Source organism: Homarus americanus, unplaced genomic scaffold (genome assembly GCF_018991925.1).
Source record: "Homarus americanus isolate GMGI-L3 unplaced genomic scaffold, GMGI_Hamer_2.0 scaffold74, whole genome shotgun sequence".
NCBI classification, from domain to species: domain Eukaryota; kingdom Metazoa; phylum Arthropoda; class Malacostraca; order Decapoda; family Nephropidae; genus Homarus; species Homarus americanus.
The window spans coordinates 1,458,428-1,480,293 of record NW_024716951.1 but is presented as its reverse complement, the minus strand read 5'-3'; the positions used below and the strand labels follow the sequence as shown (position 1 = coordinate 1,480,293).

Here is a 21,866-nt window from a genome sequence, read left to right as displayed (position 1 = left end):
CTGATAGATTACCACGCACCAGCCCTGGTCATTCGTGACGGGAAAGGCGTTGACAAGCTCGAGAAAATGCAAAATGAAGCCCTCAGAATTATCCTAGGATGTCCCATGAGCACTAAAGTACTTAATATGAGGAAAGAACTAGGTATACCCAGTGTTAAAGATAGAATAATTGAAGTCAACCTCATGATAGCCCTGAGGCTTCTGCGTGGTGATCCTGATAACATTGTTTCCTTAAAATTGCTAGAATGTATGAACCATGGGACTACTGAGTCTAAATGGATCCAAACTACAGCTACACATATGAAGATGTTTGGACTAGACCACCTGTACAAAGTTGAGACACAACAGCGCTTCCTGCCACCCTGGCGGACAGTTCCCTTCGATATCACAATACCGACGTATCCGCCTAAAAAATTAATTATACAAAGCATTTATCTCCAACACACTGCCAAATTGAGAGCTCTTGAACACATACACACTCTACAGACTGATGATAATATCACACAGACCATCTACACTGATGGATCTCTAAACACCGCCTGTGGGAGGGCTGGAAGTGCTATTGTTGTGACTCAACCTGACGGTAATATAATTGAGAAAGGAGTTAGAATTAACAACTGGGCATCCACTCTACAAACTGAATTAGTTGCCATACTCACAGCTATTAAATTCATTGAAACCACTGTTACTGACAGTCTCATCATCACTGACTCTCTATCCTCACTACTTGCCCTTGGTACCCTCGACTCAGGTTGTCACGCTCTTGTCTCTGAAGCCAGACACAAATATGCGTGCCTTGTTGACCGGGGTGTCAGGGTCAAACTGTTGTGGATCCCCTCTCACATAGGCCTCATAAAACATGACAGAGTTGATGCCCTCGCCAAACTCGCGTCTAACAAAGACACCGTTGAATACAATTTGGGTCTGTCAAAAAGAACTCTTAAAACTGTAATTAGGAAAGAACTTATTGATGAGTTTGACGCAAGTAGACAAGTGCAAACAGGCACTAGTCGATCCATAGGTTACCATGAAGAGATGTATCAAGTGAAACATGTATATGGAGCAAGCAACAAGATCACTAGATTACAAGATGTTGTAACCGCTAGATTAAGGTTAGGATATAAGTACCTTTGGCAGTATGTTCCTCAAGCAGATGTAAACAAAACTAAATGTAAAGTGTGTGGTCATACATATGGCCACACACTTGAACACTACGTCCTCGACTGTGTGAAGATAGAACCTTTTAGGGACAGGTCCAAGCACACTGTGTGTGAAATGGCACAACACTTCATCTCTAATGACAAGATAGCCTACATATTAAGACTGTATCCACTTTTTTGCACTTAGTAACTATATCAATTCTCATGTACAGAACCAAATACGCAATGTGCTTGAATACCTCCCACATAAATGTGAATAACAAAGTGTGAGGCCAGACATACTGCCTCACACGCCTGTACTCACGCATTTGTGAATAAGTTACCCTTTATGTATAGAACTAAACAAATAATGTAAATGAAATACTGTGTTAACATTCAGTGCCATAATATCCTGACAACGGGGGTTAATTATTATGACCCTTTGTAAACCCTACTCTGTAATCCTTTTGTGCTACCGCTCACAGGATGAGTGTGGGGTGCACAATAAAGTAGCCGCTGCAAGCGGCAAAATAAAAAATCAATCAACCTTACTACACACAGATGACAGTACTCCTTACCACACACAGATGACAGTACTCCTTACTACACACAGATGACAGTACGTACTCCTTACCACAAACAGATGACAGTACTCCTTACTGCACACAGATGACAGTACTCCTTACCACACAAATATTGTCTTTATTATTTATTGTCGTAAAATTAAATTTCTTATTATAAATCCAGGTATACCGATACTATAGACACCTAGTATCTTTATATACTGTACTGACTTTTTCTACAAACAAAGCTTCTGGCATAAACATAGGCAACCTGTGTGTGTGTGTGTGTGTGTGTGTGTGTGTGTGTGTGTGTGTGTGTGTGTGTGTGTGTGTGTGTGTGTGTGTGTGTGTGCGCGCGCGCATAAGAGATGTCACTATCTAACCAGACAATAACCCAACTTTTCATTTTGCCAGAATATAATCAGGTGCTCAAGAATAAGGCCACGGGATGTATGCAAGATGCAAACAGATGAGCTTTTATCCTGATTTCATGAAAATTAAAATAATATATTTATTTTTTTTATTTATTTTTACTGTTCATTTCCATATGATAACCTTCAAGACTCAAATAAATGTACAGTATAAGTATCACTTCCTGAAGAGTTTTCCATCAGTGTGCATATCACATCCAAAAAAGTTCTAACAACACAAAGAATACTCAGAAAGCGAAACAAAACTGTATACAGTACAGTACAATACATTGATAAAGAGGTTAGTATATACTGTATATTTTTCATTAATTTACACATCTCAAAATATAGCGTAATTGTTCTATAAATGTGAAATAACTAATTAAGCCCCTCAACTGCCACTTCCACTTGAGCCTCCACATAGAAAGGACCCTGGTTGAAGTACTTCTCGAGCTGTGACATGTGGTTTTCCGTGAAGATGCTGCTTGTTGACGGAGACTTGACGAGTGTCTCTACGACTGTCCACTTGCATTCCTTACCCAGTTTCTCTGACTCCGTTGTTCTGTCGAGGATGTATTCAATAAGTCCTGAAGAGAGAGAGATAAAAAATTAATCATGGAGGTAATTTTGAAGGTATAGATTAACAAATATAAGTTGACTCCTAAGATATGGCTGCAAATATCTCCAAAAAATTCATTTATTCACAGTACTCTACACATACTGGTAACAATCTGTGTTGCTCTTAATAAGTTTTAAGCCCTCTGAAATGTTTCCAATATGTTCAACATTAAACATACAACTCTAAAAACCCTAGGAAGCAAAATTATCAGTAATATTAATACTATGGATTTCAATGGGGTGTTTGGCTGATTATGTCATGCCTGAACACGTGTACGAAGACTCGATTTTATTTTAACTTAGGCAAATTTATCTCTTTTCTGGAAACTACCAACAATAACACAATAAAAATAGGAATTGCAGTTTACACTTAATAAATAGTGATATATCTAATTATATAGGTACAGTGTACTTGTGGCAGGGAAGAGTAGGGAGGAGATAGAAGCGAGGGACAAGTTAGGTACAATAAGGGAACAATTTGGACAAACATTTTCATCAAACAGAAAGAACATCTTAAATATACAGCATCTTCTCAGCACCTGGCTCATAACAAATAAGTCGCTGTCCCCACGGCATGTTGGCTAATGTGTTTAGGAGTCCGAGGGCAGCGCAGTGAAGATCCATAAAGGGCTGACGGGCCACGGCCACTACCTTCTCCAGGTTGACCCCACCAACACTTGCCCACCACAACTCCAACAGACCAGTTAACTCTTCAGTCTGGTACTCAATCTTGGGGGTTATAAAGAAACAATGACCAAAGTGACACACAATTACCTCCTTAATGGTACAAATACATCGTACTAACAAACATGATCTCAATATAGTAAGTCCTCGCTTAACGTCGTGGTTACATTCTTGTAAACCAAAACGTTAAACGGAATCAGTTTTCCCATAAAAAATAGATAAAATACGCTAGTTAAGTTCCCCAGTCTCCTTTTGCCCCCATAATTTAATTATATACATATAAATTCAATGGAATTTTTATAAGAAATATACACAGTATTATACTTCCAAAAAGATAAGCAAACACTAGATTAATGCTTAATTAATAAGATATAGTAAAACATTAATTTTGTTTTGTACTCACCAATGGGCCTTAATCTTATTTGTGTTGGTCCGGATATTACACACTGTTGTGGGGGTTAGGCCCAATGCTACACCTGTGTCCACAGCACATTCATCTTTATCAAATCAGTTTAAAACCTAAATTTTCGTAGCAAGGCTAATGGTCCTGCATTTCTTCTTCACAATACTAGCATCACTACCACTTGATGGGCACTTGGAAATCATTTTGATGGACTAAAGTACAGTATTTACAGCAAAAACACTCAAACACGTCCATATGCTGTGGAAGCTTAAGAAACCCTGGGAACGCTGTGATGATCAGCGAGAGAGAACACAGCATGGCAAGACGCAAGAGGCCACATTCTGCACCCCATACAAAGTGGTCCGTGCTGAGTGACAACGTTAAGGGGACATTATAACGAATCGGGAGGGTCATAAAACAACGTTGTCGGAATCATGGGTGTCTTAAAGAGTAGCAACGTTATAGTGAATCAACATTGTCTGGGACAATGTTAAGAAAGTACTTACTGTAACACAAATGGATTTCCTTTAAAATACATGTGGACCTTCTTAATAACACACAAGAAGGAACTCAAATTTGTTTTATTTACAGAATTACTACTTTACATTTTACCTGTACAGAGAAGAGCTGTGTGAGAGCCTCCAGCACACAGATACGCTGCTCGGTGGGCGCCACGCGCATTCTTGAACCTAACACATCCATAACTTCATCCATTTCAGTCTCTGCAGAAATCAAAGTCTCTTAATTAATGACTGTTGAAGTAATGACAAGTTGACAACACACAGAATAATTAAAACACCTATTATTAACAGGCAGCATAAGAGGGCATGTCGTCTGTTAGCACCGGCTAGCAGACCCACCCCTACCCTGTTCTGCATGACATGGGTTAGTTTGAGCCATAGGAAGTTTGAGTCTAGGAAGAAATTGTTCATTAAAAAGTGTTTTGAAATAATGGAATTCGTGATAAAGTGAAAAAAGTGGTGTCTTAAGAACTGCTTATGTTTGGAGTTATGCGCTTCATTCTGATTGGCTATAATTAAAACAAATGACTGCAGTGATGTGTTCTTGTTGGATGTCATTATTTTTTTTTTTTTTTTGCATTATTATTTCTGTTAATGTTAAGAGAAAAAGCGAGAAAACAAACTTTGTCATAAGGATGCTTTGCTACTAGAGGTATACCTGTATGCACAAAGTCAAGGCACAGATGACTTACTGAATTTAGCAAGAGCCAACTTCCCCGCAGGAGAACTTCCAATGTGCGCCACAGTTTGAATGGCCACCAACTGCAGCGTGGGGTCACCCAGGTCCAGGGATCCCGCAGCTAGACGTAGGATCATCACAACCACAGAGCTGTTTTCCTTTATCATCTGCCGAGGGCGAGAGTGGCCCATGTTTCCAAAGAACTTTATCAGGCCTGGAATTATGGAAATTAGTGTTTTAAAATTTAACCAAAAACGTATTCCAAGCTTGCAATATGTACTTAGTATGTCCAATCAATAGTATGGTACTTATCCAATATATGATCAATATAAAATTATTTTTTCAGCAAAATTAAACTCCTTTTACTAGCCTGGCATGAGGAGGGCAGTCATAGGATCTGTCTCAGCAAGTGACAGAAGGTACTGGAGCTTTGCAATCACTCCCCCTCTGTCTAAGAGAACCATGCCACTGGGGTTTAGGACGAGTGGTGTCAGCAGCTCGAGGGCGTTGAGTTGTGTGAGGATGTCGCCTGTTGTCACTTCTCCGGTCAGGCGGTCCAGTAGCCCAGAGTTAGATACAACACCCAGTGACATGTCTCCCAGCAAGCACACTTGTACTATAAACTTAAAAATAAAATAAAAATATTAAATTAGTACTCATATATTCCAAATGGTCATATTCAATAAGTGTACAGTAACAATAATTCTATGATGATGTGTTATATTCAAGTGATATACAATATTTATCTATTTTGAACTTGTCTACATATGATCAAAGCAATACAGTACACAGTATAGATTACAAGCAGATAATCCTGTAAGAGCGTGTAGATGGACCTGGTCTATGTACACTCGATCCCAAACTTTATGGAGGGGTCTGATGAATTTGAAAATGAACACAAATCATGAAGATACTTTTTGGAATGAGTGAACATATGGGATCCAAGCAACTGATCAACAGATGCGGTAAGACGGAAATATTACTTTATCAAACAACACTGTATACAACTGTGTAATATATTAATGCAATACTCAATTAATAAACTCTTATAACCTTATACAGTACAGTACTGCAATTATGAAAATCTGTACTGATCTTTTACATAAAAACACTTTGAATACAGTATATATAAGAAATAAATAATTGTCTTTATAAACTGATGATGATGAACAACAGGCTTCATTCTATCTGAGTTGGTTCTTACCTTCTATCTCAGTTACTGACCTCATAAACATTGAACCTGTAGATGTCTGACTTTGACATCACTTCCTGCATCACTGGCACAGACTCATTAGAGAACACAGCATTCAGTCCGGCATCCTGACCGCAGATTTTAACCAGAACACGCGAGGAAATTTTGACCACACCGAGAGAGTTATCTCCAAGGCATCTAACGACTGATAACAATATGCTGTGATTTGTTATTACCGACACTATTCCTGATTCACTCTCAGCACATGTCAACACCTGAAATATAACAATTATTTGTAGAATCTTGTTAATATATGTATTAAAAGGAAAGCAATACCTAATAGGGCCAGCACTGTGTAAGTGTTAGGTTGCATGAGAATTCTAGTCAAATGTAAAAAAAAAATCAAGAAAATGGGGAAGTTTCAGGAGTGGGGAGAACAGGAAATGATGGACTTCCAGTGAGACACAGAACAGTGACAACAGCAGCTGATAAACACAGTACTATAGCCAAAGCATCATAAGTAGCTATGGGGCAAAAATATATTTATGAAACCTTTGTGTACATTTTATCATGGACATAGACTAAGTTTACCATTTTAATACAATAGTTTTTACTATCCAGAAAAAAAAAGTAATTGTCGGGCCCCAATACACCTAATATAATATATGCCTTGTGTTTCAGTACACAAGATCAAAACTTAGATTTTGTTCAAATTTCACACAAAGGTCCTGCTTTAAATGCTGGTTAAGGACCTGCATTTGAAATTTTAAAACAAGAGAGTAATTAGTGTTAAGTAATAACCTTTGAAATAATTTAATAAATTTATAATATTTATGAGTATTCAATGTACATGTATAGCTAAACAATAAAAAAATATGTATTGAATTATATTTATAATAAGATTAACCATACACATATTTCCTTACCAGTTTCAGAACTAGGCTGCGAACCTTCTCATGAGGATGATTGAGGCCTCGCAGCAGCTGAGCACTGAACCGTTCAACAACTTCTTGAGCACTGATGGAGGGCAGCAGCAGCCCTAGTGTGTCTACAGCTATTTCAACTTGCTCACTGTTGAGTGGATCAAGTCCACAGATTAGGGTAAAGAAACTCAAGAGAGGTATTGGATATAAAAATTGTATATTGAGCTCCTCCAAGATAATGACTAGTAGAACAAAACCTAAATGGATAGTATTTCTAATTCATGTCGCCTTCTGTCAGAAAAAGAGAATTTTTGCACATTGATAATCTGGCTGGGGTGTGCTGGAAAAAAACCCCAAGGGGTCCAACGAATTACCCAAAAGTACCCAAATGTATATTAAATCAGGGTAAAATCTTAACGAATATCTGTTATACATACAGTACACAAAACATGTCTAATAATATTTTTAGTGTAATTTTGTAAAAATAATTTGTAAGATGAAATAATAAACAGCGAAAAACTTTCAGTATTGGCAAACGCTAAATTCCAAAGAGTTCGTGAACAAGGGAGATAACTCAGATCCATCGTGATGCACTTCGCTAACCTAACCTAACCTAACGAAAAGTAAATCCTACGGCTATGTTAAATACCCCAAAGTAACAGAAACATTGGTAATTATATCTCCATTTTGGATCGGTGACTCTTTGGAATTTAGCGTTTTTCGCTGTTTATTATTTCATTATTTTGACTACATTTCAATGAAAACATTATTAATCAGGTTTTATTGATGTAAAACATATATTCGCTAAGATTTTACCCTGATTTAATATACTTTTGGGTACATTTGGGTACATTTGGGTACTTTTGGGTAATTCGTTGGACCGAAACCCAAGTGATAACAATTTTAAAGCATGCATTGCCGTTAATACTCACTCGCTGTTCCCTGTCCTGTAGCCACGCCCTAATCCATTTTAGAATATCTCCTTTAATGCTAGTGACTGACGGCGGAAATTAATGTCAAATTCGTTCGAAACTCATCAAATACCAAAAGAAAAACATATTTCTAATAACAAAAGAAAGACTGGTGACATGTAAACAAATCATGTCAACACTTGTGGCTGAGGAAATCTAATAATATTGAAAAATTAATTTCCGGCGGAAATATCATCAAAGAAAGATGTACAGTATTAGAATTGTCTAAACATTATGAAATACATATTAAAAACAGCGAGAGAAAGACCGGTGTAAGGCCATAAATTGACCTTTACTTCTTTCGTTATTATTCCTTAGTTAGATGGATAACCTTAGAAAGTGTTCTTAAATATTACAGAATTCTTCAGAATGTTTCTTGCTGCATAGCTGGTTAAACATGGAACCGTTGTTAAGTGATAACCACACAACTGCAGTCGTGTAAACCATGTATAAAGGGACCATAATACCCTAATTTGTACTTTGATATCACCAAATTACATGACATCAAATATAATGCAGAAAACTTCCATAGGTTCACCAGGTCCAAGAGCCTTACCTGTCCGAGCTGTTGATGCAGTCAAATAAACCATTAAGTTCCAGATGTTTATGTGAACCAAGCCCTTGTGAGGTTGTTAATGCTATGAGCAATGTCTTTAAATCTGACAACAACTTCTTAGAGTCATTAGAGATGGTCAGCTCACTCAACAACTGAACTACCTCGTTGCCTGCCATCTTGGTCACTAACACAACCCTTCAGTGTTTAATATAATAATTAACTTAAATATACTTTATTCATATATTAATTCAATACAATATAATATTTTATTGATTATATTAAATTATATGTTTTTTCTTTGGTAATATAAACTTGAGAAGAAATAAAGGTTTAATGAAGGTTATTTTAGACCCGGGGATGTAAACATTGACTCATTAACCACCTGACACACATCTTGACTTTGCCGTTATATAAAAAGATATGTTTCTTAATTAAAAATGACCATTATATCCAATTTAATGTAACGGAAGATTTAATTTATAGTGTGACTTATTATCTTTAAATATTAAAGTCAAATGTCAGTAATAATAAATGAATACATGTACTGTACAAGACTGACAGACATATACCCTAAGCTTTCAGAGGTCAGGATATATGTCAGGGTTATTGTTTATTTAAAAAGCGTCGGTGTAACTATAGTATGCGGTCTATCGAGGTTGAGTTGTTTTTACCGGAGTATTTACACTGTAGGATCCATTAACCTAACCTGACCTATCTCGACAAACTGTGCCGTGGGAGAGGCAAGTGGGATACAGCTGCAAATTTTAACAGCTGGAAGCAAATATTTAATGTTACAAGCTGAAAATATCTCTGAATCATTTATTTTATAGACAATAAAACAAACTTGTCTTACCCTCAAACTATAACTACCTTAAGTTGTTTGAGTCTTGTGATATCCGTTTTTAGTTTAATAATAAATAAGTCAGCCAACATGTTCGTGGCTGGTCTCTAACATTGATCACTTGTACCAGCTGTGTTAAATGGACCTAAACAGAAAGAAAAAGCTGGAGTGACTTTAAATAATTATTGTGGCCTTTTGGGAACACAGCTGACAGTGACGTAACACGAATGTAAGAATAGTAGTTAGAATTTCATATTTATTTTATAGAGGCCATAAGCTAACTCGCCATTTAGTTTTGAGCGGAACCTTAGGCCAAATTGGACCTTTGGGGTTGAGTAGTGAGAATGCATTTTGTGTGTTTTATAGTGTGATATTTTTTTTTTAGATAATGTTAATGCGAATACAATATACTTCCTGCATGGTGGATGATAGTGTGGCACCATTTCTGTACATAATCCTTTACGATGACAATTTGTCCCCCTTTTCCAGGAGCGCTAAACTACAATTATAATGGACAAACAGAAGGCCAAAATCCTATTTGACCTTCTGAGGTCATCTTCGAACGATAAGGTCATCAGAGGTTTACGAGAAATCAAGAAGAGATTATTGACGAACAACGAGAATATAGCAGTCTTTCGGTACGAAGAATGTTACCTTAAATTATGTTTGGTTTGATTAGGTCAGGTCAGATCAGATCAGATCAGATCAGATCAGGTTAAATTATGTTTGGTTTGATTAGGTTAGGTTTAGTTAAAATGGGTTACATTAGATTAGGTTTAGTTAAATTAGGTTAGATTAGGTTTGGTAAAATTATCTGAGCATTAAGTCTAATAATATAATACCTCTTGTGTTTTGATTTACAGATGAAAACCCCAAAGTATGTGTGAAATATTTTGGCATTTTTAGAATTTTTTGCTTTGTAAATACAGTACAGGTATAAAATTACTACTATACTGAATATTCTTCTACATCTATTTCACTTACAAGCATTTTATTTATTATTATCTTTTGATTATTACATAAACTCCCCCAAAAATTTATTTAACATGTTTTATAGCATTTGATGGCATTTTAGCGAAGTTATTTTCATAGGAACGATCTTCCACCAATTACATTTCAGGATGCTATCATCCTCCCAAATTCTGAAATAAATATGTTAAGCCTCACCATTTCCTCCAATATGTCCTGGAAATCACACATCCTTAGTATAACTAAAGCTACCTTCCTGAAAATTGGGAATGCTGTACAGATGCCGCAACTATTTCACTCCTGAGCAGTTGCTCCAAGTATATAAGGGATTCATTCATCCTAACTTGGAGTACTGCTCTCATATCCGGGGTGGCTCTTCTTGCGTCCAACTATTAGATAGGGTGGAATCAAAGGCATTTCGTCTTATTAACTCTCCTCCTTTAGTCGACAATCTCTCTCCCCTTTCTCTTCTCCGCAATGTTGCTTCACTCTCTCTCTTTTACAGGTACTTTAACGGGCAATGTTCAGTGGATTTGGCATCCTGTGTACTGCCGGCAAGGCCGTGGGTTCGTAACACACGTCTTGCCCGCGGTGCCCACCGTTTCTCTGTGGATGTCGGTCACACGAGAATAACCCGTTATAGTACCTCCTTCTTTCCTCACACAGCCAAACTGTGGAATGCTCTGCCTTCTTCTGTGTTTCCATGCTCTTACAATCTGTCTCACTTTAAAAAGCTGGTTTTCTGGCATCTTCGTGGTGTAGATTAATACAGTATAACCTTTCTTTCTATATTTTCAATTTCTTTCCATTCTTTTTTTTTTTCGCCCCACAGGCTCCGTTGTGGGTCGTTTGACCTGTGCCCGGGTGGGCAAATTCCCGTAAAAAAAAAAAAAAATCTGAACTTCTCTAATGAATGTCTGTGATGAAAGTTTACTTCAGTTTACCAAAGGTTTATCAGGAATGGAACCCTTTCATAAATCGAGGTCTGTGTGTAATGATCTTTTGTTTTCATGTTCACAGGAGTTTGGGGTTAGTTCCTCAGACGCTGAAACTGGTGCAACGACCCAATGAAGATATTCTCAATGGAGCTCTGAGTATACTGAGTGGCTGCTGTACCAGTGAAGGGAGCCGGAGTGAGGTCAGTCTCTTCCTCTCTTTTCTCAAGTACTGTATACACCTTCACTATCTATCGTGGCTCACATTATTAACCTCTTCCGCTTCACTTCAGGGACACCACTTTTAATATTTTATTTAGGTAATGTGAGATGATTTCATTCAGCTCAGAGGCGACCTCATACACAAGGGGTTAATTTAATATGTAATGAATATTTACCAATGAGAAAAGAATACTGAATATCATTGGTGAATTACTTCAATCGTAAATAAAATGAATTTTTAATCAAGTGAGTCATTTGTTTTGGAAAGTTTGCAGTGAAATCTTTATGGGAACTTATTATTTGATTAGTGAAGAGTGAGTAAGGAAATGTTGAATATATTGCACAGTTGCCAGCAAAAGTCCTACAGCCCTGTGTAGCAAGTGTGTGGGAGAACTTTTGCTGGCAACTGTACCTCTGAGATGTATTAAACACCTTCATCGTAACTAAAGTTTTATATAATTTCAGGTATTTAACATTGGTGGTGTACCTCACCTGCTGAATGTGCTTAAATGTGCCAAATCAGAAGCTCTACAGCTGCGTGCCTGTAGGACCATGGCCAACCAGGCGCTGCACCGACCCAGCTGTGAAATTTTCTTCAAACTTAAAGCTGTAGACCATATACTTGAGTTACTTTTAAACTGTAAAGAAGATGACACCAAGTTGGCAGCCATCAGAGCTTTAAGGTTATTACTTAAAGTCTGTTGAAATAACTATTTATTATATATAATGTACATACAGTATTAAAATATACTCTAATCACATTAATTCTTACAACTTTTTATGTCTGTAATCATACTAAAAAAAAATTCATGTGTGCTCTATCTAACTTAGGAAAATACTGTAAATGTTGATTTTTTCTTCCACTTCAGTATGTATAAATTATAAAGATTATGATTTTCCCTGACCACTATTAATGCTAACAGGTGACAGTGTCATACTATAAGTTTTAGAATTGGCACTGCATTATATTTTAAGTCTACCAAGGTTATCAGACTATAAATTGGTGTCTGATTAGATGATGTACAGTCGTATACCATATAAAGAGATACTGGTTACATGTGTATATTTCCAGATTGTTGGCCAGCAGTGGAGAACATTGCCAGAAGATTGTGATGAATAAAGGCATCCTACACATCTGTAAAGTGGGCTTTGGTTCTCCAGCTTGTCCGTCGAGTCCCGAGCTTGTGCAGTCTACCATAAAAGCCATCGCGCATTTTTCACGAGTGTCTCACCCAGCATGTGTGAGTCAGGTAAGTTAGTGGGTGAGTGATAGTGTGAATCAGATGAGGCAGTGGGTGAGTGTTATTGAGAGTCAGTTGGTGAGTGAGGGATAGTGTGAGTATAATATTCAAACATGAATATCATCCTTCTCAGAATTTATAAGTGGAAATTTGTACTGCTAGAATTACTCTTAATCTTATTTCCCACCTCATCCTCCACTCGGGTATACGACACCTGTTTATCTGAAAATTTACATAGTTCGTTTGTTTTTTGTTAATGATTCCAGGTAGATGAAGAACCAAGCAAAGTTTATACAGTATAATGCTAACTGAACATAACTTTTACAGATAATGGAAGGAACTAATAACATGATGTGTGTAACAAAAATGTCAGGGAGCACGGACCTGGAAATCTACGAGTGTGTGTTACGAATAATTTTAAATATAATACACACATGCTTTGAGTCGACCACACATAGACGCGATGCCTTGGATGCCAAAGTAATTGATCATCTCTGTACTGCTCTGGCTCCCACAATCATTGTATCAGAACTCCAGAATAGACGGGTGACAGGTATTGGTAAGTCAGATGCTGCAATTGATTTATTTCACATTTGAAACTTTGCTACAGTCAGTCAGTCACTCAGGGGCTGTTTTGTTAATCATGACTGAATATGTGCAACATCAGAAGGTCATTTATATGGCAGGCAACGTGATTCACGGTCAGAGAACATTGTTGATAAGACAGCAGGGTGATAGGAGAAGGTTGGCCTGTGTACACGATTTTCTGTTTTTTTAATTTTTGCCTTTGGATTTCAGAAGAAGAGAAGCTGATTCTAGCTCTGTGCAAGTTTTGTAAAGGATCCAGTGAATGTAATAACTTGGCATTTGGGTCATTTTCTGAACCTCCAACGTTTCTGGGACGGGCATGGACGCAGCTGATGGAGTGCGGGGGGGTGGCACTGCTCGTCTCTCTCTTGACCACACATCGCAATCACGTCAAGCTCAGACCAGCCATCTTAAAGGCTATACTTGGAGTAGAGAATATATACTCATTTAAAGATACAGTAAGTGTTTGGTAGGAAGTGGTGAATATATTGATTGATGAGACAATTTTGCTGCAGTGAATATTTTATAGAATTTTTATTTTAGATGTTATTAATTTTTCATATTTACTTGAGGTTTATAATTTACAGATTCTGAAGTACTTTCTCGCTGCCAAACTTCTTCCACAACTGGCCGAGCAGTTTGATGAATTAATGGCCGAGTATAGGAAGCTGCGCCAGGACATCCAGCCTGGCTGCTGTATTCATACCATCAGGAGTGAATCTCTAGATAAACAGAATGAATTACAAGAAAGAGACGAATCAGAAGAAATGGAAACTAGTGATGATAAAGAGATGAAATTTAATATAGAAGAGAAAGAAAATCCAAGCATAAAAGAGGATGAGAAAGATAGTTGTGTTTCAAGTGTAAGTGAATGTCAGGTTAAACCCAGTAGCACAAGCACTGCAGAAGTGCCTTCTTGCTCAAAATTAGCTGTTGCAAAAAATGTTTCAAGAAGTGCATCTCAGACTTCTCAGATGATAACACCAAAGGTAAATGATACACAGTTCAGCTTTCCCAGCACTGAGGAAGGAATATTAGGTCAAAATTTTAAATCTAAGATGGACAGCTTCCAACAAAAGTCACTGACTCTTCATTCATTTGTAAAAGAAAATTCCAAAAGTCCTCTTGACAGCTCTCTGCCTGCCTCTCCAGATAATTCCACGTACAGTAATCCGAGGAGCCCTTTAATGTACAGCTACCATAACCCAAAGAGTCCTGGAAGTTTGTCCTGCTCTCCTCGGAGTAACCAGTCAGGGTCAGGATCCAGCCACGGGTCACCCACGTGGTCTCCAGCCCAAGGCAGAAGTGAATCGCCAACATTCTCACCGCCTTGTTTCTCTCTACCTCAGAGTAGCCCCATAAATATTCTCCCATGGCCTTTTGACTTGTCAACTCCAGTGGCCCCATATATATCACCACCGTGTTCCCCCATTATGCAGTCTCCGCCTCGCTCTACATCTCCAATTAAGTATCCTTCAGACTGGGAGTATGATGATGAGGAGGAAATGGAACAATCTGATGGGGATGGAAGGTTTTCTCCTGTAGTACATGATACCAAAGGGAATGATTGTGAAGAGAATAAAGAAGATATAAGTGAGCTTGAAGAAGACAGTGTTATTAGTAATGATGAAACCTCCCAGGAGGGAGAGACCAGCGGCACAGCTGGTAATACTAAAAACCCATTGACTGATGACATGAATGTTAGTGAGAACCAAACATTCACAGAGGATATAGATGAAAAATTAATGATAAGTTCACCTTCAGGAAAGAGGTTAAGAAATTCATCTAGTACTATTTGCTCAACTGTAGATATACCTCAGGGAAAGAAAATTAAATGTGATCTAGCAATTGAAACTCAGGAAGAAAGTGAGTGCAACTTAGCCATGAGTGAAGAACAAATGACTGAAGGTCAGTCATCATCTCTCGAGCCATCCGAGAAAGAAGCAGATAAGGAACCAGTGGCTGAAGGGGAAGCAGGAAAGTCGCCTTTTGTGCGTCTCAATCAAATTAAGTTCCGTGTGAGGAAAAAGGGTCTCAAACGGCAGACCGGCCTTCCTGCTGGAGACACCAAGTCTGATGTGTATAGTCCAGTTAAGGTTTGAACATTATTTTTTATTATTAAATTAAATTAAAATTTTTAGGGTAGGTTATATAAAATATATATCTTATGCATTGTCAGGAGAAAGAGAATTGGAAAGGGTTGTCTCGGTTAGGATAAATGTATTAGGCAAGGCTTGCAATGTGTTTAAGTAAACAATAACAGATATTTAATTCTGGAGTTGGGCTAGATAGGACTTAGCCTACTGGAGATAGATATTGGGAGATTCATTCCTATATGCCGTAAAATATGGTAACTGCTGCATGACACAAACCACTTAATCTGATCTTATTGATAGAAGAGGATTTCAGGATCAATCCTCATCTTACAAGATGACAACTTTTAGAGAGTAAGTGCTGCTTGGGATGTGTTACTTCATAGTAGAAAATAATTATGAACTCAGGTTTAAGTAGATATACAGTAAACAGTACTCTTCAAAAAACACCTTATTACTATGGTTTAAGGAAGGCAAATGGTTTACTGGAGTAGAAATATTTACTGTTGCTGTACTTTTATCTTTATCTCAGATTTTTTCTCTTTTTCCTTTATTCTAGGAATTGGAGAAAAGTCCAGAAGTGAAGCAGGGTGACTGTCAGCCACTCCGGGGTGTTCGGCGGACCAGCAGCATTTGCTCCAATGCTGTTTATACTGATTTATCCACAGAGGATGCACAAAATCTGGAGCTATTAGAACTGGTTGTGCGAGCCATAGGACAGGTAAGGGAAAGTCTCTCTTGAGTTGTGGCTTAAACTCTGGTTATCTGAGTTGATCAACAAGTAAAACAAAGCTCGAGTCTTTGATTGGCAAATTATAGGGAGATTTATGGAAGAAAATGTTCGGACCCAATGATGAGTAGTTGTGTATTGTCAATATAATTTTTACCTGTATAATTTTTACATGGATGGTCAACAGGTTGCTCACGTGAAGGAGGCCATAAACCCAGTGTGTCGAGAGTTTGTGCCACGCATCATGACCTACCTCTCAACAGCTCAAGTGATCCATAAGTCAGCAACCCGAATGCTGGTTACAGTTGCCAGGTAAGCTGATGTCTTATTGAAAGGGTACAGAAATATATGGTTCCCTTCTCTGCCAGGGGACCATGTCAGAAGAACCTCAAGGCCACCTGTCACTCAATACATGTTTTTTGCCTTCTCTTCCTGTTAAGGGTATGGAGTTACCCACTAGCTGTTGGATGCTAAGAATCAGGAAGTCAACACCTGTCTGGCCTTCTGGCATCACAGTAGAAAAGAGCTAACTGTATGTGCTTGAAAAGAAAAAAAAAGATAAGTAAAGTGACTCCTTAACTTAGTGACAGAACATGCACTGCAGACTAATGGTTCTAGAGAAGATTTTTGGCAGGAATAAAATATTGAGGCCCCTATCTGTATATTAATTATTGTACACTCAATACAGTACTTGTAATCAGTATGGCATAGATACATTTGCCTATTGTGGAAGTAACCCTTGAGTGGACTAGCAAGCAACCTGCCAAAGAGATAAAGTAACTGTTATATTCACTCCTACCAGATAATGGTCAGATACTGTGTGAACAACCCACATTTAGAGAATTCACTTCCTTATATTGTCTTCCAGTCACTAGTTCATTAAACTATAAGTTGTTATTTCATGGAGATGTTAACCAGAATATTAAAATAAGTAATTTGTTTATGAAACTGATTATATGTATATTTTTTTTTACCCATAAGGCATTGCTATGAAATATAACTCGTATAATAATGTTCAAATTGTGTTTGAATGATTGAAAAGTTATCTTGGGTATAGGTAATAAAATTCATAACGGTATATGTCAACATGCTACTTAAACTTTAGGAAATTAATCGGTAAACCACATAAGCAGTTTGATAGCCCATTTCACTGGGTTGTTTCCCTTATTCATCAAACTTTATTTTGACAGAAACTCCCTGTGTATCCAGCCTCTCCTAGACAGTCTCTTTATCCCTTACGTGGCGGTAGAACTCGGGGAGGCTGGCGACCCGGAGTCTCCCAATGGCTGCCCACAGTGCCGTATCCTCTCAGAGGGAGCCGTGGCTTTTTTAGATCAGATGGTCAACTTCTTCAACCACATCCATCAGTATGGACAGTGTGAGGTCTCCAACAGACTGCAGAGAACCCGGGAACACAGTGTGAGGGAGGGGTGTGTTATGGCACTCCCTCACATAACCAGGTAAATATTTGTAGTGAAGTAGACTCATCTTTTATACAATATTAATGAAAGACTGACAGAAAATGAAGGTAGAGTCTGTTAGTTTGTTTATTGAATTGGCTGTTGATTCTTGTCACATAACCAGGTAAATATTTGTAGTGAAGTAGACTCATCTTTTATACAATATTAATGAAAGACTGACAGAAAATGAAGGTAGAGTCTGTTAGTTTGTTTATTGAATTGGCTGTTGATTCTTGTCACCTGGCATCACCATGGGGGGAACGATTTTGTACTGATACAGTACATAGGCTAAGATGAGTACCTGGCTACATTCCACATCAGGAGTCATAACAGTCATGTCATTCCTCACAAGCCACAAAAGGTTTAAAAAAGTTTGCATATATCCGTGGTTACTGAATCTGTGTTAATTTTCTGTTTGTAGGTGTCCTAAACTTCTGTATGACTTCATGGTGGGTTACCCAGCATTAGACATGCTTATGAAGGTCCTGCACTCAGAGATGCCTCCCAATGAAGCAAGCTACATGTATGCCACTGCAGCTATATCAAGACTAGCAACCACACTTCAGGTAATATAATTGTCTTATTAATTCTGTAGGTTACCAGAGAATTAATCCATTCCCTCTTTTCTCATTAATTTGTTTCTCCTCCATGTGTTTAGTTTAATGTGAAGGCTGTGAGCATTTAGCATGGTTATCTCTTACCTTCTGACTGTTATTTATCGCTGATTTGGTGTTGTTGGAGATTTCAAGTTGTGTAATCATCAAGTAAATACAGTTCAGGGCCAGTTTCTTCAATCTTTGTTTAGACTTCATACTGTGTGGATGGCTCCCCTGTATCTGGGTGTTCTTTTGTTTCCATATGGGACACAGAGATACAGTAATTACCTTTATCTCTGTTTTTAGCACTAGTGAAGTGTCAGGCCTGTGCTGGGTCGAAGATATATTTGATTTCACTAGCGAGTAATCTGATCTATTATGTTAAAATAAATGTTAACTTATACTGTAGATGCTGGAGTCTGGCCTAAAATTTGTGAGGAACTTCACTCACTGGCTTTTGCTGCAAGCCAATATAGGATACAGGTATCCCTCATTTAACGATGGGGCTGCGTTCCTGAAAAACCTAACATTAAGCAAAATTATTGTGAAGCACAGAGGGGAAACAACAGGTTCAAACACCAGAGTGGTAAATGCTGAGTTTAGTTCTGTGCTCCCAAATAATAATACTGTAATAAACGAATTCATTAAAATAAATTTTGAAGTTACGATTCATTTGTTAACACCAAACTTCTATACCTGTACTGTATAAACAATGTGGTTCAGAGTTATACCATTTAGTGAGCACAAGGTGAGCTTAATTCGAACAGATGTTAAATGGCATATGTCAAAAGTGAGCAAAAATTACATTGAAAAACATTAATATTGATACATAGCATATCATAAAATATAATAGCACATATTTTATGTAAAAAAAAAAGCTCCCTCCACACTCAAACCATGCCATCTCACAGTCCACCTCATCCCCAGTTTTTCCCCCTTTTCAGTCAGTTAAGCTATCCCTAAACCAAACATTAAGTAAGAAAGGGTGTCAAAATTATTTTTATCGCTAAAACAAATTAACGTCAAGTGAATTAACAGTAAACGAGTTATACCTGTATACTATTTTAGGTGGCTCGGTGCATGGTTATACATGAGTTGCTTGGCTACAGGCCAAGGAATATCAGGATCAAATCTCCACTTATAATATTTTTTTCCCACAGTTGGAGAACCAGTTTAAACCGGTCATGTGTGCCGTGTGTTTACGCCAGGGAAAACACACTCCAGAGGAAGTGGCTGAGCATATCAAGATGCAACAGAAAAGTGATAAAAAGCTAAATTTCAACCAGGACAATGCACAAACCCTCGTGGGTAATTCTTCAGAATCTGAAGGAAAAAAACCAACAGAATGCAAATGGGGACTTGATGAGATTAAGGACGTGACATTTAAACTGGAAGATGGTAGCACAGTGTCGGCTAATCGTGAGTTCTTGGCAGAAAAAAATGAGGTACTGAGAGGAATGCTTAAGGGCACATTTGTCGAGGGAGTAAGTTCATTTGTTGAGTGGCCATGTTCGAGTAAGACGCCTGTAGAGATGCTTATACACTTCTTGTATGGATGTCGATGTGACTTCATGGAAAGTAGAGACATTAAGACATATATAGAGCTGATGTTCCTGTCTCAGATGTACTTGGTTGAAAATTTGTATTCCTACGCCGTGTTCAAAATGATGTCATCCATAAGTGACGGTGACGACATTATCAAGATTTACGAGAGTGGTGTTGGACGTATGAAAAACCTATTACAGGCTCTCTGTAAAGCTCTTGTGAAACCAATGAAGACATGGAAGAGAGCTCGCTGGATGAAGGAACTCTTCCAGTCTGAACACTCTGAAGACATTGACCATAATATTCGTATGATTATCCATCATCCCTTGAACATGAATCGTTATGTTTGTAACTGTGATCTATCTTTATCCTTATACATGGCTTGTGAGAGTGTATATGGAAAACTTTGTTGACTGTGTGCCGAGAATTCAAAAGTAGTGCTCTTTTGTGTAAATTACTACAGTTTATGTATCTAACTGTACATAGTCACATTCTGTTCTTCGTCACTTTTCAACAAGTTTAAAACATTCACAGATTTTTCTTTTCATTCGAATGTCATTATATCATATACTTCTTTAGTATGTGTTCACAGACATTGTTTTTGTTGTGTTTCGTATATAAACATTACGTACTTCTTATTAATTTATCAAGTTACTGTAATCCTTAGGTAGTCATTTTGCTTGATGAAACCACCAAAAACTGAAGTCTGCAATTATTTATTCAATCTATCACTCAACAAAGATTTAAAAAAAACCAAAAGTTAAGAAGATTAACAAATCAATTAGATGAAATTATCACAAGAATCTCAAGGAAAATAAGTACTTACTGAATTCAGAAAATACTATACAACCTTTTCAATTTTACATTTCTGATTCCACTACATACTTCCATCTCCTGCACCTACACCCAAATTAATTTCCAACAGTAGATCATAAACACATTAAATATTGGGACAGTCACCCAAGATTCAGACTCATGAACCTGAAGCAGTAGACGCTGATGCATTATTCTTTCCATAAATGCTTTGGGTTCATGAATCTGAATAATTACCCACTTCAGTTTTGGGTACTTTAATCAAGCCAAATGACTACTACTAGAAGATAATGTACATCGTTTTTTATTAATTTCTTGCAAGATAATAATTACAGTATTGCAATTAAGGACTGTATTGAGTTGAATAAATAAATTTTTTTCTTCATTTATGACTTCAGAACTGTTTAACTTCACTACACTACACACTTCGTTTCAGATTTTTGTGTTGGTTGCATATAGTGTATGAATTCATAGCAAGAACAGCATTTTCCTTATTTGGTGATGTGTTATGTCACCCACAACATATATTTGGAGACCTTGTACTGTATATTAACAATTAAGCACAGTGTCGCTGTTTTAATACAAGCATTTATTTGATCTCCATGAAAATCTGAAAGGCAGTGTATACATTTTTTGACGCAACCCTGTTTATTGAGGATTTATAAGGTTGTTTTGTTTTAGAATCAGATCGTCAATATCACTGTGTTTTAAACTGGTAAATGAATGTGGGGTTTTAGTGTAGGACCCTGCCTGCCTTATACTGTACTGCAGGCTGTAGTTGTTCCTGTAGTGATGATGATGAAATGGGCATTGATGTACTGTACTAACACACCCAGGCAATGGATCCCCACTACCTCACATATCAATATTCATTATATCTTTTTACTACATAATTAAGGTGTTTTTCTATTACCTCCTAAACAAAGATGATTATATTCCTCAAGAGCAAAGTTTCTTACACTATCCCATAAATGAAGTGTACAGTTAACCCTCACTTTACGCGTCCCGATTCGCCGTTTCACGCAACGCAGTGCCTTGCCAGAACCGGCTCACATTACGCTGCACGTGGAACCCCATTACGCTGGAGAGTGTCCGCGCGACGCTATTTTCGATTCGCCCACCCGCCACGCCCGCCTGCCTGCCTGCCTGCCTCCTCCTTCCTCCGCTTGGGCAA

General features: G+C 37.7%; 2 protein-coding genes across 3 annotated transcripts; one reads left to right on the top strand and one right to left on the bottom strand.

Annotated features, from left to right (window-relative positions):
* Positions 1–2,000: 2,000 nt before the first annotated feature.
* LOC121858596 (26S proteasome non-ATPase regulatory subunit 5-like) lies at positions 2,001–8,842 on the bottom strand. Its single transcript, XM_042355099.1, has 8 exons — positions 8,660–8,842; positions 7,136–7,280; positions 6,242–6,484; positions 5,388–5,640; positions 5,031–5,231; positions 4,430–4,539; positions 3,270–3,459; positions 2,001–2,699 (listed from the first exon to the last, which is right to left on the bottom strand). Exons 1-8 carry the CDS (start codon positions 8,833–8,835, stop codon positions 2,491–2,493), a joined length of 1,527 nt encoding a protein of 508 aa, XP_042211033.1. The 5' UTR covers positions 8,836–8,842; the 3' UTR covers positions 2,001–2,490.
* A 747-nt stretch (positions 8,843–9,589) lies between these two features.
* LOC121858595 lies at positions 9,590–21,585 on the top strand. 2 transcript variants are annotated; one of them, XM_042355098.1, is made up of 13 exons: positions 9,590–9,729; positions 9,990–10,138; positions 11,490–11,607; positions 12,092–12,309; positions 12,699–12,876; positions 13,195–13,426; positions 13,669–13,913; positions 14,043–15,551; positions 16,108–16,269; positions 16,466–16,590; positions 17,469–17,738; positions 18,160–18,304; positions 19,495–21,585. In XM_042355098.1, exons 2-13 carry the CDS (start codon positions 10,011–10,013, stop codon positions 20,290–20,292), a joined length of 4,128 nt encoding a protein of 1,375 aa, XP_042211032.1. In that variant the 5' UTR covers positions 9,590–9,729; positions 9,990–10,010; the 3' UTR covers positions 20,293–21,585. The 2 variants fall into 2 exon arrangements, with proteins under 2 accessions (XP_042211032.1, XP_042211031.1); XM_042355097.1 differs by having other exon boundaries at positions 13,666–13,913.
* Positions 21,586–21,866: the final 281 nt, after the last annotated feature.

What these genes read in the sequence shown, in the direction of transcription:
- LOC121858596 (XM_042355099.1), bottom strand. Translation starts at nt 8,835, where the DNA reads ATGGCAGGCAACGAGGTAGTTCAGTTGTTGAGTGAGCTGACCATCTCT. An exon ending in GTTGGCTCTTGCTAAATTCA is followed by an intron (nt 4,540 to 5,030) that starts GTAAGTCATCTG and finishes TGATTTCTGCAG; the next exon opens with AGACTGAAATGGATGAAGTT. An exon ending in CACAGCTCTTCTCTGTACAG is followed by an intron (nt 3,460 to 4,429) that starts GTAAAATGTAAA and finishes ATAACCCCCAAG; the next exon opens with ATTGAGTACCAGACTGAAGA.
- LOC121858595 (XM_042355097.1), top strand. Translation starts at nt 10,011, where the DNA reads ATGGACAAACAGAAGGCCAAAATCCTATTTGACCTTCTGAGGTCATCT. An exon ending in TAGACGGGTGACAGGTATTG is followed by an intron (nt 13,427 to 13,665) that starts GTAAGTCAGATG and finishes TTTGGATTTCAG; the next exon opens with AAGAAGAGAAGCTGATTCTA. An exon ending in TTGTGCGAGCCATAGGACAG is followed by an intron (nt 16,270 to 16,465) that starts GTAAGGGAAAGT and finishes GATGGTCAACAG; the next exon opens with GTTGCTCACGTGAAGGAGGC.